A 15,884-nucleotide genomic window follows, 5' to 3' on the forward strand; every position below is an offset into this window, starting at 1 on the left:
CTGGTGAAACTGCTCAAGTTGTTGAATGTGACGGCGATACGTCATCCATGTTTCAGAGCAGTACAACAAGGTGGTCAGCACAACAGCTCTGTAGGTTTTCATCTTGGTGCTGAGCCTGATGCCTTTGTTGTTCCACAGCCTGTTGTTGAGTCTGCCAAAGGCGGAGCTGGCCTTGGCGATGCGCAGCGTCACTTCTGCATCAAGGGCTCCGTTGCTGCATAGGGTGCTGCCCAGGTAGCAAAACTTGTCGACTGACTTGATCTCTGTGTCATTGATCTTGATTGCAGGTGGGGGGGAGGCACTGGTGTTCTGTGAGCTAGCCGGTTGGTACATGGACTTGGTCTTGCTGAGGCTGATGGTGAGTCCAAAGCGCCTGCAGGAGGTTGAGAACCTGTCCGTAATGAATTGCATGTCTTCATAGGTGTGTGCAGCAAGCACACAGTCATCAGTGAAGAGGAACTCTCTCATCAGTGCCTCAAACACCCTGGACCTGGCATGGAGTCGCCGCAAGTTGAAAAGTTTGCCATCTGTGCGAAACTGAATGTAGATGCCCCGGTCACAGTCTTGGAAGGCATCAATCAGCATGGCAGAGAAGAGAATGGAGAACAGTGTGGGTGCCAAGACGCAGACCTGCTTCACTCCATTTACCACAGGGAACGGATCCGACATGTCAGTATTTTCCTGTACTCTTGCTTGCATGCCATCATGGAAAGACGCAATCAGTTGGATTAGGCTCTCTGGGCAGCCGAACTTTAGGAGGATCTTGCACAGACCATGGCGGTTCACCGTGTCAAAGGCCTTAGTCAGGTCTACAAGACCATGTGGAGCTCCTTGTTCTGCTCATGGCACTTCTCTTGCATCTGGCGTACAGCAAACACCATGTCACATGTTCCTCTGCCTGAGCGGAAGCCGCACTGTGCTTCAGGGATGACTGTATTGGAGACATGGTCAACCAGTCTGTTCAGTATGATGTGGGCGAAGATCTTGCCGGTGATGCAGAGGAGGGAGATTCCACGGTGGTTATCGCAGGATGTTTTGTCTCCCTTCCGTTTGTAAATGTGGACAATAGAAGCATCCTCTCTCCCAGATAGACAGGGCGGTCAGCTTGTCTGTCAGCACCTCACCTCCATACTTGTAGATGTCAGCCTGGATTCCATCTGCTCCTGGTGCTTTTCCTGACGTTGTCAGCTTCAGGGCCTTCTGGGTCTCAACCTTGGTGGGAGGGGCAGCTAGCAAGTCATTGACTGGTAGCTGTGGGAGGGCTGCGATTGCCTCGTCAGATACAGACGAGTCCCTGTTGAGGAGGGTGTTGAAGTGCTCTGCCCAGCGGGCATGGATGTCTTTCTTGTCTGTCAGGAGGGTGGTCTGGTCCGAGGCTTGGACTGGGGTTGATCCTGTGACTCTTGGCCTATATACAGCTCGGAGACCATCATGGAAGGTCTTCATGTCGTGAGCATCAGCAGCGGACTGAAGCTCTTCAGACTTTCTATCCCACCAGGTGTTCTTCATCTCACGCAGCCTCTTCTGTATGAGTTGCTTGGTTTGCAAGAACTGGTTTTCCTTCCTCTGGCAGTCTTTATCGGAAATGTGATCCTGATGCCGTATATGCAGTGTGTTCAGGAGCTTGGAGATTCCAGAGTCGTTCTCGTCAAACCAGTCTTTGTGGCTCCTCTGTACAAAGCAGAGTGTGTCAGCTGCTGCTGTGTACACAGCATCTCTAAAGGTGCTCCATACCTCTTCTACATCAGTCGATGCAGGAATTTCTTGGAGAGCTACTTGGATTTGCTGCTGCAGCATGTCCTTGGTGATAGGGAGGCGGTGGATGTTCAGCTTCCTAGGGGGTTTCTGCCTGGCTGATTGGAGCTTGCGTGCAAGTCTGATGTTCATCTAGCTGCGTACCAGGTGATGGTCTGACCAACAGACTGCTCCTCTCATGCAGCATATAGTGGAAACATCACCTCTGTCCCTCTGCCGGACAATCACATAGTCCAGCATGTGCCATTGCTTGGAGCGGGGGTGCATCTATGTGTTCTTGTACTTGTCCACTTGTTGGAAGAGGGTGTTGGTGATGGTCAGTCCATGCTGCGCTCAGAGCGAGAGCAAAAGCAGTCCGTTGGAGTTGCACTTGCCAGTGCCGTGCTGTCCTAGGACTTTTGGCCATGTGGAGAAGTCCACGCCGACACAGGCATTGAAATCCCCAAGGATGATCAGCCTGTCCTTTCTGTCTACCGCTGAAATGGTGCGGCTGAGCTCATCGTAGAAAGCTTTGATGTCATCAGGGTTGGTCATCGTCAGAGCATAGCAGCTGATGACTGTGGTGAAGCGATCCTTGGACAGCTTCAGATGCAGGGTCATCAACCTGTCATTTATCCCATGTGGAAGGCTGTCAAGCTGTCGTGCAAGTTTGGTTCGTATGGCAAAGCCCACGCCTGAGGTTCTTGGGGTGCCATCTGGCCTCCCAATGCAGTAGGTGTAGCCCCCTCCAACTTCCTCCAGCTGGGTTTCACCCGCAAACCTGGTTTTGCTCAGGGCTGCTATGTCCACCTGGTAGCGATCTCGTCTCTGTCTAAGAGGGTGTGAACATTCCAGGCACCCAGAGTCAGGGCATGACTCCTGGTTCTTTTCTTTTGTTGTTTTCGACCACTATTGTTGGATGTCCAAGTAGGTGCGGTTTCCTACTAGGTACTAGGTGAGGCAGGCTTTGTTTGGGGATCCTTTTATCTCCCCTTCCCCATGTGGGGAGAGCAGTGCTGTCCCTAAAAAGGGCTGCTCTGACACTGTGGGAGGATACGGGTGCCGCATCTGCCCCAGTCTACGGCAGACGACCATCATGTGACTAGGAACTGCCAGCAACATCCTCTGCCTGTCCCCGTTACCACTTCTCCATGGCCACAGGGCTTGGGAAAGCTGGGTGTTGACGGGCGAACTCGTCGTTCCAACATTAGCCTGGTTGCCTGACCAGCACAGGTTACTTTTTTTAGTGAGGAGTTGTGCAGTCCCTTCCCCACTCTCTCGCCTACTGACGCTCACAGTCCCACAGGTGCAGATACTGCCACATGTAGGATGGCCTCGGCAGGTGTAGGTTTTTTCTTTGGAGCTCCGTCTCCTAGGGGGACTTCCAGCCAAGGATAAGAGCTCCCCCTGCACTTTGGTCATCCTCTTCCACCTTCACAGCCGTTGGGAAAGGTTTCCTCCTCCGCCTGGTCTGTCGTTGGGAGACTTCACTTGCGGCAGGTAGTACTGGGTTACATGGTACCAGTAGCAAGGGCTATGCCCCTGACCTGACACTGATGGATAAGATAATAATATGTCATTTACTGAGGTGTTGTTTTTTTTCTTTTTCTTTTTTGTGACCGAGTCTTGGGCTTAATGTGGCTGAAATTTTTAGTTAGTTGGGCAGTGCTGATATGGCTGGACTATAAGTAGCAATGTCAAAGGTCAGCCATCAGTTTGGGAGAAGGTCCCCTAAAGCGAGCCTGAGCCGTCCCCAGAAGGAAACCCTGGCACTGTCCTGGTCCGTCCACTGCAGATAGGTGGTGGTGTGCAGTATGGCCATCATGGTGATAGTCAGGGCCCGGCGCCCTGTTTCTTGCAGCATCACCACGATCATCACGTCATCACGCTCCATTACCATGCTCTGGCACATCTTCACCTCGAACTGACACCACTGGCTGCCTGCAAAGTGAGGCGAGAACACCATGATGAACCGGTCGCTTGCTTCCATGCTGTCGGAAATGTTTTCCATGATGTGTTTGCCTGGCAAGAAATCTCTCTCATGGACACACACTCGCAACCCCCATTGTTGCTCCAGCACTGGAAGGAGTTCATCGTGCACCCAGTCTCTGTCTTCCTCTGCGTAACTCAAGAAGATGTCATATCGAAAACCATGTAACAGTCTCTCTGCTTGTCTTCTGCTTCTTCCGTGTCGGCCTCGACACAAGGTGTAGAGCCACAGTCTTATGTGCCAGCGGTAGCCAAAGACAGCAATGAAGAAGAGGAAGACGAGTATGAAGAAAGAGATGAAGGAGATGATGAGGATGTAGGTGGACGTGCCCCAAATGCAGGCCTGAAAAAGAAAACGCTAGATGCATCTCATTGAGCTTTGATGCCCTGTAAAAAAATGCCTGTATTTAACATTCACAGCTACCAATGGTTACCTTCCAAATATGATTCCACTCAGCTATGCTGTATTGAATGTGCACCTGAAATATTGTAGTTTAAAAATGGTATTGAGTGTATTCCATGTGTTTCAGTGCTCAGTCAGATTTAAGAAAAGGTGACATTTGTCAGGTCTGAACATTACTGGCTCAACCAGCCAAACCAAATAGCTTCCCTTGTATTGAAACTTGGAACCGATGCAGAGAAAGGTTCCTGTTTGCATTCAATATATTGATATCAAGAAAAGGTTCATTCCTTCAAGTTAGTCTTTGATATCATGTTGGTACATTGCAAACGGATGGATGGGAAATGTCACAGGTCAAATGGACACATTCTCTTTGTTAACATCTGTTGAGAGTCATTGGTTTCAAAAGTTACAAGCTAAAACTGAGAATACAACTCTTTGGCAAAGTGAAACTGAAGGTGCCAACTGCAGTATGGAAATATATGTATTCTGCCTAAGGGAATCATCCAGGTATAAAGGATAAATCAGATTTAGGGGGTGTTGGGGTGGGGTATGTGGAGGAAATACAAAGTGTTATAGTGAGGTTGACCAACATACCTGTTGGCTGATGTGGAAGTTGGGCACTGTCCGGTTGTGGAGGTTGTCACACCTGTACCCAAGGTGTTTAGTGTCAGCAAACAGTCCCGGCCTCTCCCTCATCCACTGTTGAAACCACAGGAGGTCACAGCCACACTGGAAGGGGTTGTTGCTGAGGTTCAAGAAGACCAGTCTGCAAAAGGGATTGACATTTATCTTTGGAGTGTAACTCAACAAAGCCTCCACTGTTTATTTTAATCAGTAGTTGGGCTGGTCACATGGTTACTGAAACTTCATTGCAGATGGTCAGTCTTGAAGGGTGTTTGAAGCAGTTTCTCAGCAAGTTTTGGCTCAGTTTCTTTTTTTTTTCTTCTTTTTTTTCTTTTTCTTTTTTTTTTCTTTTTTTTTCTTCCTTTTTTTTGTAAATCAAAAGTTGTTGAGCATGTCAACATGGCTGCTGGGACATGCAGTGCAGAAAAGGTAGCTAAAGTTTGGCTTGAATTGCTGCATGACAACGACAATAGCGAGTATGGAAACATGGTTGAAACCAAAAGTAATAAGAACGTTCATTCTGTGGCAAACTCTCTGTGAAAGAGCTGTAATAAGAATGTGACAGAATTCAAAATGATGCAGGAAATTATTTTTATTTAGATATATAAATGTGTATTACTGTATATTCATATATAGAGAGAGGGAGGGAGAGAAAGAGAGAGAGAGAAGACATGGCTACTGCTGGCATTGCACCACTTCACAATGAAATATGCTGAACATAATTATGATAAATGAAAAATAAGAAAGAAATAGATAAAGAGAATGAAAATTAAATAAAACTCGGTACTCTTATCTGTCCACTCATGATGGCTATTTAATCTCCTTTCAAATGTTTATCATGAAAGGCTTCATCTGGGAGATGTCTGTACCAGGGCAATGAAAACATTCAAAGTCACCAACCCGTACTCAACAACATATCATGGGCATAATCAATGACTTGAAGTGCTGTCAGGTCTGTGTGACTCAAAAGTGTGAGCCATGCAGCTGACTTGCTTACTGTGTTTACTCTGTTGTGTAAAATTCGGGCTGCGCTCATCAGGGACAGTGCATCACTGCAGTGCCATCCTTTTTTTTTCCCCCCTATTTTTTCTGTCTGCAAGTGCATTTATTTTACTATCAAAGTTAGTTTTTCTACAGACGTTTGCAAGGACAACCCTTTTCTTGCTGTGTGGGTTCTCTTCTGAGCACAAAGTGCATGTTGCACACAGGACCTCGGTTTATCATTCAAAAGACAAGCACCCAGACCACCACTCAAGATCTAGTAGAGGAAGGGGATTAAAAATCACAGTCCATATATGGGATTTGACGCTCGCTTTCCAGTTGGGCACATTACCACTGGGCCCCGGCTTCTCCTTTCGGGTGAAGGGGGGAGACTGCTCTGATGTCCCAGGTGAGCGGACAGATGTCCACACCTGCTGCCGGTAGTGCCTGTGCCCCCTTCTTGTGTGCATGCAGAACATCACACTGTGGGCGTCAGTTTTGTTCAGGGTCCTGTGATTCACGAGGGACTTGAGTGGCCAACAGAATCGGTCATTTCACCATTAGGTCATAAATAAAACACCACTGACAGCAGATGAACGATAGCATCACACAAACAGCACCTGAACGCAACACAACGACGCAGTGATTAATGTGTTTTTGTTTCTGACTAGCACCGTCAGAACAGCAGAGAAGGTAAATGCTGTCCTGACTGTCTGGGCTAAAATTTGATTATAGTCGAAAGTGTCTTGCCCAAGGTACATCCCCACTCTCTCAGGCTAGAGGGCATTAGGACAGTTGGTGTTGGGATAGTCCCCAAAGGCCAGCTACCCCTCAAGGCTAGGTGTCACCCCAATAAGCCCACTTGTCCACTTCCACCTCACCCACTCCTAATCCGCCTATTCTTGATTCGTCCCTCACTGAAAAGGTGATCCCAATTCACCTATTCCCAGTTAGCCTATGTACTCACTTGTTCCAGTGAACTCACACACACACAGAGACAACAGGAACTGACATACATGTGTACACCCATATACCAGAAATATGCAGATGTGCAATGAACTTACCATGTTTGTGTCTGCACTCTGAACAAAGTGAAAAATAGCACAACGCAAATAGCACCTAAACTCAACATATAGACACTGTCAACAATAGTGCAATGCAAACAGTACCAGAATAGAATATGAAGACGCAGTGAACAATTATAGCACAGTGCAAAAATCACCTGAACACAACATAAAGACACAGTGAACAATTACAGCACAATGCAAAAATCACCTGAACACAGCATAAAGACACAGTGAACAATTATAGCACAATGCAAAAAGCACCTGAGTATGACAAAGAAACAGTGAACAATAGTGCAGTGCAAACAGCACCTGAACGCAGTGTAAAGACATAGTGAACAATTATAGCACAATGCAAACACACCTGAACACAACATAAAGACACTGAACAATTATAGCACAATGTAAACAGCACCTCAGCATGACAAAGACTCAGTGAACAATTATAATAGCTCAGTGCAAACAGCACCTGAACACAAAACCAGTGAACAATTACAGCACAATGCAGACAGCATCTGAACATAAAGACAGTGAACAATTACAGCAAAATGCAGACAGCATCTGAACATAAAGACACAGTGAATAGCACAATGCGAAAAGCACCTGAACATAAAGACGCAGTGAATAGCATAATGCGAAAAGCACCTGAACATAAAGACACAGTGAATAGCACAATGCAAACAGTACCTGAACATAAAGACACTGTGAATAGCACAATGCAAACAGTACCAGAACATAAAGACACAGTGAATAGCACAATGCGAACAGTGCCTGAACATAAAGAAACAGTGAATAGCACAATGCGAACAGTGCCTGAACATAAAGACACAGTGAATAGCACAATGCGAACAGTGCCTGAACATAAAGACACAGTGAATAGCACAATGCGAACAGTGCCTGAACTTATTGACACAGTGAATAGCACAATGCGAACAGTGCCTGAACATAAAGAAACAGTGAATAGCACAATGCGAACAGTGCCTGAACATATTGACACAGTGAATAGCACAATGCGAACAGTGCCTGAACATAAAGACACAGTGAATAGCACAATGCGAACAGTGCCTGAACATATTGACACAGTGAATAGCACAATGCGAACAGTGCCTGAACATATTGACACAGTGAATAGCACAATGCGAACAGTGCCTGAACATATTGACACAGTGAATAGCACAATGCGAACAGTGCCTGAACATAAAGAAACAGTGAATAGCACAATGCAAACAGTGCCTGAACATATTGACACAGTGAATAGCACAGTGCAAACAGCATCTGAACATAAAGACACAATGCGAACAGCACCTGAACACAGACACAGTGAATAGCATGCACGCACACACACACACACACACACACACACACACACACACACACACACACACCAGAACTACGCAGATCTGCAATACACTTACCTGTATTGTGTTTGTACACTGAAGGTGTTACTGGTGATTTTGCTGATGTGATTAGAGTCCAAGAGGAGATTCTGAAGCCTGGGCAGATGGTCAAATGCTCCGTCTGGCACAGAAAGCAGCAAGTTCCCATATAAGAACAAAGAGGTCAAGCGGGGGAGGTTGATGAAGGTGTCAGAGCTGATGCTGTCAATCTGAACAACAGCCATGTACAGGACTTCCAGATTGGGAACAGGCCTCAAAAACCGATGCAGTCTTTCCTTGGAAACCTTTTTGAAGTTGTTCTTAGTCAGGTACAAGTGAGTTAATCCCACGCAGCCAGCTAACATGTCCTCACTCACTTCTCTGATGGAAAAGTCCAAGAAATTGTAGCCTATACTAAGATGCTGCAAGCCTGAGTTATTAAAAGCATAGCCATTAATTTCTTTGATTTTGTTTTCCATTTGGTTGACAAAAAGTTGTTTCAGGGCAGGGAATCTTGAGGCAGAGAACAAATCTGCAGAAAATCTTACAATGCCGGTGTAGGGCATATGTAGACCAGTTAAGCGGGGGAGACATACTGGGTCAAGAATTGAGAAGATTCGGTTGTTACTCAAATTCAGCTCTGTCAGCTTGGGAAACAAGCTCTCATTCATGCTGCTCTGTTTGCAAGTGGCTGGGAAATTGTGCAGCCAATTGTTATGGAGACTCAGCACCTCCAAGGCAAGCAGGGAACCAGAGTTAAGACTGATCATATTGTTGCTCCACACATATAGTTTGCGGAGTTTGCGCAGAGGATGTAAAGCTTGCAAGTCTAGTGTTCTGATGATGTTCCAGCTCATGTCCAGGTGTTCCAGATTGAGGGAACGTGTCTTGTTGAAGTAATCCAAGGGAATGGCCCCCAGGTTTCCACACATAACCTTCACCACCTTCACGGTGGGGATGCTGAACACAGGCTTCAGCTGTTCATAGCTGAGGTTGTTTCCACCAATCAGCACCACCTTCAGTTTGTGTAGATGACGAAAGGCGGTGGGTGTGATGAAGGTCATGTTGTTGTTGAAGAGGTCCAGCACTCTCAGAGACATGGACACATTGTGGAAGAAGTCCTCATTCGCGAGTCGATGCAGCTCGTTGTTGGAAAAGTTCAAGACCTGTGCTCCCCTGAAGACGTTTGGGATGTAGTTCAAACGTCCAAAATTGGAGGAACAGTCGAGGGTGGTGTTGCTACAGCGACACAGCACATGCTGGTCAACAGTGTAGCAGGGGTGAGTGGGCAGATAAGGTTTCACTGGGACACTCCAGCATTGGAAATTCTTTTTTACCTCTCCAGTCTCTCCCACCCCCACCACCAGTGGCAAGATGACAGCCATCAGTAATATTGCCAAATTCATTTTAGTTGTGTGACACAGCATTAGTAACATTTTTTTTTGTCTGTTTTAGAAGTAGGAGAAAACTGTCAATATGCAATAACATATATAAATGACCTTTTTTTTTTGTCTTTGTTTTTAAAAATAATTTGCCCAGATTATGTATAATGTTGTGTCTGAATCCTTCCACCAGTGAAACTTCTTGTAGCTGCACAGAAATGTTCTGTCTTCACCAGAATGTTTCCATTTAGGTGAACTTGATACATGTGGTAGTCATTGCCTGACAGTTCAGCCGAGATGGGCAGTCACAGCTCTGCTCACTTTGCTGAAAGTGGATACTTTATTGGATCTTGTTCCATCAAAACTTTGATGTAGACAGAATCATTTAACTGCTTAGTCCAGTCAAGCACTGATTCAGAGGAAACCATAACACAGGCATGCACATAATAAATGATTCACATTTCAGCTCCAGCCTGTTAGCTACCTTGGACTGAGTTGAAGAGATACTGCCAATGTATGTGTTACGCCTGAAACAGTGTGAGGAGCACAACAACAGTACACACATATATATATATTGACTGTCAATGTAGTGAGAGTGGACATAACAACAGTCACCAGCTTCAGGGCACAAGGAAAGATCCACTTACGTCAGTTTCCTGAATACATGCCAAGCAGGATGTTGTATGCCTGGGTTGTCTTCTTTTTTTTTTTTTAATACATAAGGAAGTTAGATTTTAGTATTGTTATCCTTACTGTTGATGCTCATTATTTCCTTTCTGTCCTGAGTATTAGATTATTGGGGATGAGTGTACTTGCTCCAAAGTGGTCTTGTGTTTGGTTGTAGTTTTATGTGGAAAGTACACATTGACATTGTGGTGTGTGTTGATGTTCTGATCCACTTCCCCAACTCTGGGGTGAATGGACCTATTAGGAGGAACGGGATGCAGCAATGTCTACTGGCAGATGCTGCCCTGTTTGCCAGACAGGGACAAGGATCCTGTGACTATTGCTATGACAGACACAGTCAGTTTCTGGTTGTCCAATGACACAACAATACTGTTACTATAGCAACCAACTGTGATAATGTCATGCTATCTGCGAGAGTTTGACACTGGTCAAAGGAACAAAGGATGTTTGTCCTGATCAATCGGCCCAATATAATTCTCCTGAACCATTATAACCCACAGGATCAGCAGAGTCCAGAGCTTGAAACTGTATCCAGAGACAGACAGTCTGGCTAAAAACCATTGAAACTCTGTTCTTGTGGTGGTAAAAGCAAGGTTTCTATGATCTCTTCCTGCAGAATGATTTGTCTGACAACAAGGTCACCAACCACTTCATCATCCTGAAAAAGTTCCAAGAGATCCACTTGACTGAGGTTGTGCTTGAAGAAGGTGGGCTGTAGAAGTTAGACCACAGGTGGAAAGTCATGTTGTCTCGGAAAGTCTTCCCTATCTCCACTGGCGCACAGTTTGTTGCTGCAGTCACTGATTTTGCTGGTTATGCAACAAGCTGCCCGCCAGTTGTTGATGAGGCACTGTTGCATGCTGCGGGTGTCTCTGTCTTTGCTGTGGGGAAGGTGGTCCTTGTGAAGTGCAGGGGGACATTGCTGTGGAGCCTGGGTTGCAGGCAGCCCCCCCACCCCCCCCACCCCACCCCCCCCCGCCCCCCCCCAACACACACACACACACTGGTGCACACACAATACACTCATGCACGACACGCACACACAACTGAAAATACCAGCCTCTCTATCTAGATGGTAAACACAGATCCAGTTATTAGTATTTTGATTCACACACAGAGAGTATACAAATAATCACTGGCACTTACTGGAAAGGGGGCCTTTACTGTGAAACCATAATATTTTTTATTTTCTTTGGAAAACTGCACTGTGTGGGAAAAATCCAAATGCAGGTGACAGAAACCTGCATTCAGAAGACTGGCAAATCACATGCCAGTCGCTAAAAAAAGGGACAACAATGATATTCTCATTTTCACAGATCTTGTACCTTCAATGTTATTGATGCTTTCATGAAGCATGCATGACTTAAAATGGGTTTAAACTGGATTTCACTGTAACTGTAGTTTTTATTTTATTTTTATTTTATTTTATTTTTTCTCTCTCTCTCTTCCGCAGCCCCTGAAGAAGATGGTGGACCGGATCCGCAAGTTCCAGATCCTCAACAACCAGATCTTCTCGGTGCTGAACAAGTACATGAAGAGCAGCGATGCAGACAGCATGCCTGTGGAGCACGTGCGTTGCTTCCCTCCCCCCATCCACCAGTCGCTGGCCACCAGCATCTGAACTCGCCTCCCCCCACCCCTCATCCCCCCCCCCATCCCCCACCTAACCCCCCATCCACCAGTCGCTGGCCACCAGCATCTGAACCCTCCTCCCCCCACCCCTCGTCCCCCCCATCCCCCACCTAACCCCCCATCCACCAGTCGCTGGCCACCAGCATCTGAACCCTCCTCGCCCCTCATCCTCCCCCCCCCCATCCCCCACCACCCCCTCCTCAGACCCCTGGACCTTTGCCCCTCGACCCTTCCCCAGCCTATGGGTCTGAATCTCACCACCCTCAGGATCATCAACACATCATCAGATTCCTGGTAGTTACCCTGCCCCCCATCTCCCCCCCCCCCTCAGGGGTGGTTATTAAAAACACAGTCAGCTCACATTTCAGTTGACAGTTCAGGGTGGTTTGACCAAATCTGCAGAAACTATCATTTTGTGATCAGTTCGAGGTCCGTTGACCAATCAGAATATTCATGAGCAAGTCTCAACTACTCCAGCTTGATCAGTCAGTGGAGACTTTTTTTGTTTTATTGTTGTTGTTGTTGAAATTGTTCTTGTCTTCTCAGTGGAGATGACAGTATCAGGTCCACAACAGTCACCATATCCTTGAGTTTACTGTTCTTTGGTGTGTGTTTTTTTTTTGTTGTTGTTTTTTTAATTTCACCAGCCAGCAAAACCACTCATTAGCATAGTTGCCTGCATGTCTAGAGCAGGGCATAGTATACCGCCACCTTTGTGGGATCAGTCTGAGATATCTTTGTTTAGGCAGGAAAACTGTTCTTGTCTGCACTGTGCATGTGTGTGTGTGTGTTTGCATGTGTGATTGTGTGTGTGTGTGTTGGGGCGGGGTGTGTGTGCGTATGCATGCACATGTGTGTGTGAATTTGAGTTCTCATGGATGCTTGTATCCATTTATGGATGCGAAATAGCAGCCACATACATCAGCACAAGATGATGGGTTTTTTTGTTTGTTTGTAGTTGTTGTTGTTTTTTTTAATCTGCTTACATTAATTGGAAATCTGTTGTTGTTGCTGGACTTGATCTTGGTCTGTTCATGTCGGCTAACAGTGTGTGAAAACATTGTGGATCTGCTGGTGTTTTTTGTTTGGTTTGTGTTGTTGTTGTGTTGTTGTTTTCCAGATGACAGCTTCATCTGCATGCTTCATACCTGTGCTCCGTTGCTTTGCTGCGAGATGTGCCTGTTTATTTCCAGTTCCTACTACATGTGCAGTGTCTGTTGTTGTTTTCATGTCGTCTAGGTCTGTTGGAAGACCGGTCTTTGATGCTGGAAGCTTGCCAACGCCTCTTAACCCCTTGAGTGTTGAAAGTGTTCAGTGTGGCATGACTAGTAAGTCCACAAAGACTTGATTTCTGTGTATTCTTAAGTAGTGTCACTGATTTTGCAAAACAAACTAATGGAATCCCTAGAGGAAGAAGTTCAAATAAAAGAATAGTGACTGACATCCTGACCTGTAACCTGTTTTATTATCTCAGTGAGGTGACAGTCCTTCACTGAGGAGAATACTTGTCAGTAGCAGTTCAGGGGTTAATGCTTTCCCCCTCCCACTCTGCCCTTTTTTTCTCTCTCTTTTTTTTCTTTCTTTTTTTTTTAAATGATTACCAACACAGTTCATCATTAGAATCTGGAGTTAAGAGAAATCTTAATGCTCAAGCTGCTTTGATGATGATGCTGTGTGCTGTCTTCACCACCGACTTGGAACTATGACGTTGTTTGTCTGCATGCTGCGTAGTGTGGAAGTCTTCACGTTTACTTGAGTGACAATCTGTTCTTTGGATGACAACACTGAGAGATCCAGGGAAGGATAATTGTACTACATCTGTTTATGACTTCTTAACAGGCTTAATGCTTCGTCATAACTTCTTTCTTTTTTCTTTTTTTTGTATTTGAACATTTTTAAGCATGTTTATCTGTTCTAAGTGTATGGGTTTAGAAAGAATGGTTTGTAGAGCTGGGTTTTGTTGTTGCTGCTGTTTTTACAATGCATTGCATACATTGCGAGTGTTCAGGTTTCATAGTTTTGTCTCTGGCCTGGTCTTTTTTCTTTTTTTTTTCTGCAGCCCTATTTTTAGCAACACATACCCTGCATCAATATTGTTTAGTGTTGCCTTGCTGCACATTCACCGGGGTGCAAGATGTGTGTGTGCATGTGTGTGTGTACGTATGTATGTATGGTTTGTATACAGACATGTATATAATTTTAAGATGTGTGTGTATGAAGCTATACATATACACACATGTATATGACTTTAGTATTCTGAACATGCTAGTCAGATGCTGTGTGCTCGTCTTCCGCTGGTGATCGTCCAGGATTGGGGACGATGTGGGGCATACTGCACAAGTCTCATTATTTGTCTGTCTGTACTTCTCTTTTTTTTTTTCTTCTTCTTTTTTTTATGTGTTACATTGCATAGTTAAACCTGCAGCTGTGTATATGCATGTGCTGTATGGTCGACACATGATTATATGTATACACGAGAGTAATCAGAAGATGACTCCATGAAGGGAAGGGGGAACTGGTGTATGACCCATATAGAAAGAATCCTTAGTCCTTACATACATATACTGAGTGTGGTAGAACGTAGAGCACAAGCCTTGCCAGTGAATACAGGGTTGATGTGGTGCTTTTGCGATGGTATTGATGAGAAACCTTCTCAGAGGATGATTGTATTGTATGTTTTTTTTGTTTTTTGTTGTTGTTTTTTTTTATTGGGTACAGTGTTTTGGTAAATGAAAGAATTCTGTCATACTTAGATCAGTTCACACACTTTGATGCCTCTAAAAACTGAAGCTGAGAAAATGTTAGTGTGGAAATGGCACAGTGGTTACTGGTAACTGATTGAGATTTACAATTAATATAGCACAGTGTGATGGTAAAGGGGGGAGAAAGCTTAGGGCAATGTCACACGGAGAACACAAAATTGTGCTTTCCACAAAGAATAAGGACAACAAAGCAGTATGTTTGCTGCATGTCATTGTGGAAATAAATTACTGCTTCATGTTTCCTCAGCATGCTTTTGATTTTGCAGAATTTTAAGAATTCTGCAAACCTAGCTGCCCATCAGCCAATAGACACAGCAGATGAGTTGATGGTCTGTCCGTCAGCAGGTGAACACGATTTTATCAGTTCTTTTCAGGGTTTGTACAGAGCCAGGGAAGTCCGGAAAAGTTTTGGAAAAATGAGAGAACCATTTCCATGTGTGGAAAAGTATTGAAAAAAAACATGTTTTACCCTTCAGGGTCTGGAAAAGTAGTCAAATTTTAATTTAAAAAATCTTTTAACGGTTCCATTAAAAAAGATATTAATGAGTTTGAAAAACAAACAATAAAAAAAAAAAAAAAACACCAAAAAGTGGTGAAACAGCATCAGTACTAGGATATCCGCCGATCTCTTTCATCAGCTTTGTAATGAACAGGTTTGGTTTTTTTAAATCCAGTTTGGTTTTGTGTTTGACATACGACTGCTTTAAAACGTGTCAGAGGCTTCATAAGTAGAGCTTGCACTGAGACGCAATGTATATATGCATGTGTACATTATATATGCATAGATATAGATTTGCATGAGACAAAACATGTTTCGCATGGGTGAAGTTGAAACTGTTTTTTATTTGTTGTTGTTGTTTTTTTCTTTTTAATTTAAAACTGTTAAATTTTAAGCGGTGTTTCATGTTATGCACATGACATAGGTTTTTTGAAGGAATATATTGTGGACAGTGGTAACAGAGAAGGTGGGGGAAGGAGATACATGATCAGAAGAAATGGATCACCCTGTCAGCAGAAACACTGCACTTGTGTGTCAGATTCACCAGAGTATAAACAGAATGCATAGAGTTATGGAAAGAATCTTCTACCAAAATTTGGTTTTCTATCACTGCCTGCTAGTTCTTTGTACAGTTCCTGTTTTCGTGATTTCTCTGTGTGTGTATGGCTTGTAAAATCGTCTTTTGTGGGTGAGTGAAGGATGAATAGTGATAAAATTAATGGAGTGTATTTGGGTTGTATTTTTTGGTATG

The 15,884-nt window shown here is 44.7% G+C and overlaps 2 protein-coding genes across 3 annotated transcripts in view; one reads left to right on the forward strand and one right to left on the reverse strand.

The window, feature by feature from the left end:
- LOC143298513 (cytoplasmic FMR1-interacting protein-like) overlaps positions 1-11,922 on the forward strand; it is a 52,871-nt gene extending 40,949 nt beyond the window's left edge. The window contains exon 27 of the mRNA XM_076611358.1: positions 11,694-11,922. Coding sequence (XP_076467473.1) covers positions 11,694-11,861 — 168 coding nt within the window. The 3' untranslated portion in view covers positions 11,862-11,922. The remainder of the gene's footprint in view (positions 1-11,693) is intronic.
- On the reverse strand, positions 2,563-10,125 carry LOC143298515 (toll-like receptor 4). 2 transcript variants are annotated; one of them, XM_076611362.1, is made up of 4 exons: positions 10,038-10,125; positions 8,211-9,761; positions 4,721-4,892; positions 2,563-4,066 (listed from the first exon to the last, which is right to left on the reverse strand). In XM_076611362.1, the coding sequence occupies exons 2-4, from the start codon at positions 9,605-9,607 to the stop codon at positions 3,446-3,448; spliced, it is 2,190 nt and encodes a 729-aa protein (XP_076467477.1). In that variant the 5' UTR covers positions 9,608-9,761; positions 10,038-10,125; the 3' UTR covers positions 2,563-3,445. The 2 variants fall into 2 exon arrangements, with proteins under 2 accessions (XP_076467477.1, XP_076467476.1); XM_076611361.1 differs by having other exon boundaries at positions 8,211-9,878; positions 10,038-10,074.
- Positions 11,923-15,884: the final 3,962 nt, after the last annotated feature.

Source organism: Babylonia areolata, chromosome 24 (genome assembly GCF_041734735.1).
Source record: "Babylonia areolata isolate BAREFJ2019XMU chromosome 24, ASM4173473v1, whole genome shotgun sequence".
In the NCBI taxonomy this organism is placed as follows: Eukaryota; Metazoa; Mollusca; class Gastropoda; order Neogastropoda; family Buccinidae; genus Babylonia; species Babylonia areolata.

Bases quoted from the DNA above. Each gene is read 5' to 3' on its own strand.
- LOC143298515 (XM_076611362.1), bottom strand. From the start codon at position 9,607: ATGTTACTAATGCTGTGTCACACAACTAAAATGAATTTGGCAATATTA. The intron at 4,893-8,210 runs GTAAGTGTATTG...TCCCTTTTGCAG, and splicing joins AGTGTACAAACACAATACAG to ACTGGTCTTCTTGAACCTCA. The intron at 4,067-4,720 runs GTATGTTGGTCA...TTTCTTTTTCAG, and splicing joins ACTTCCACATCAGCCAACAG to GCCTGCATTTGGGGCACGTC.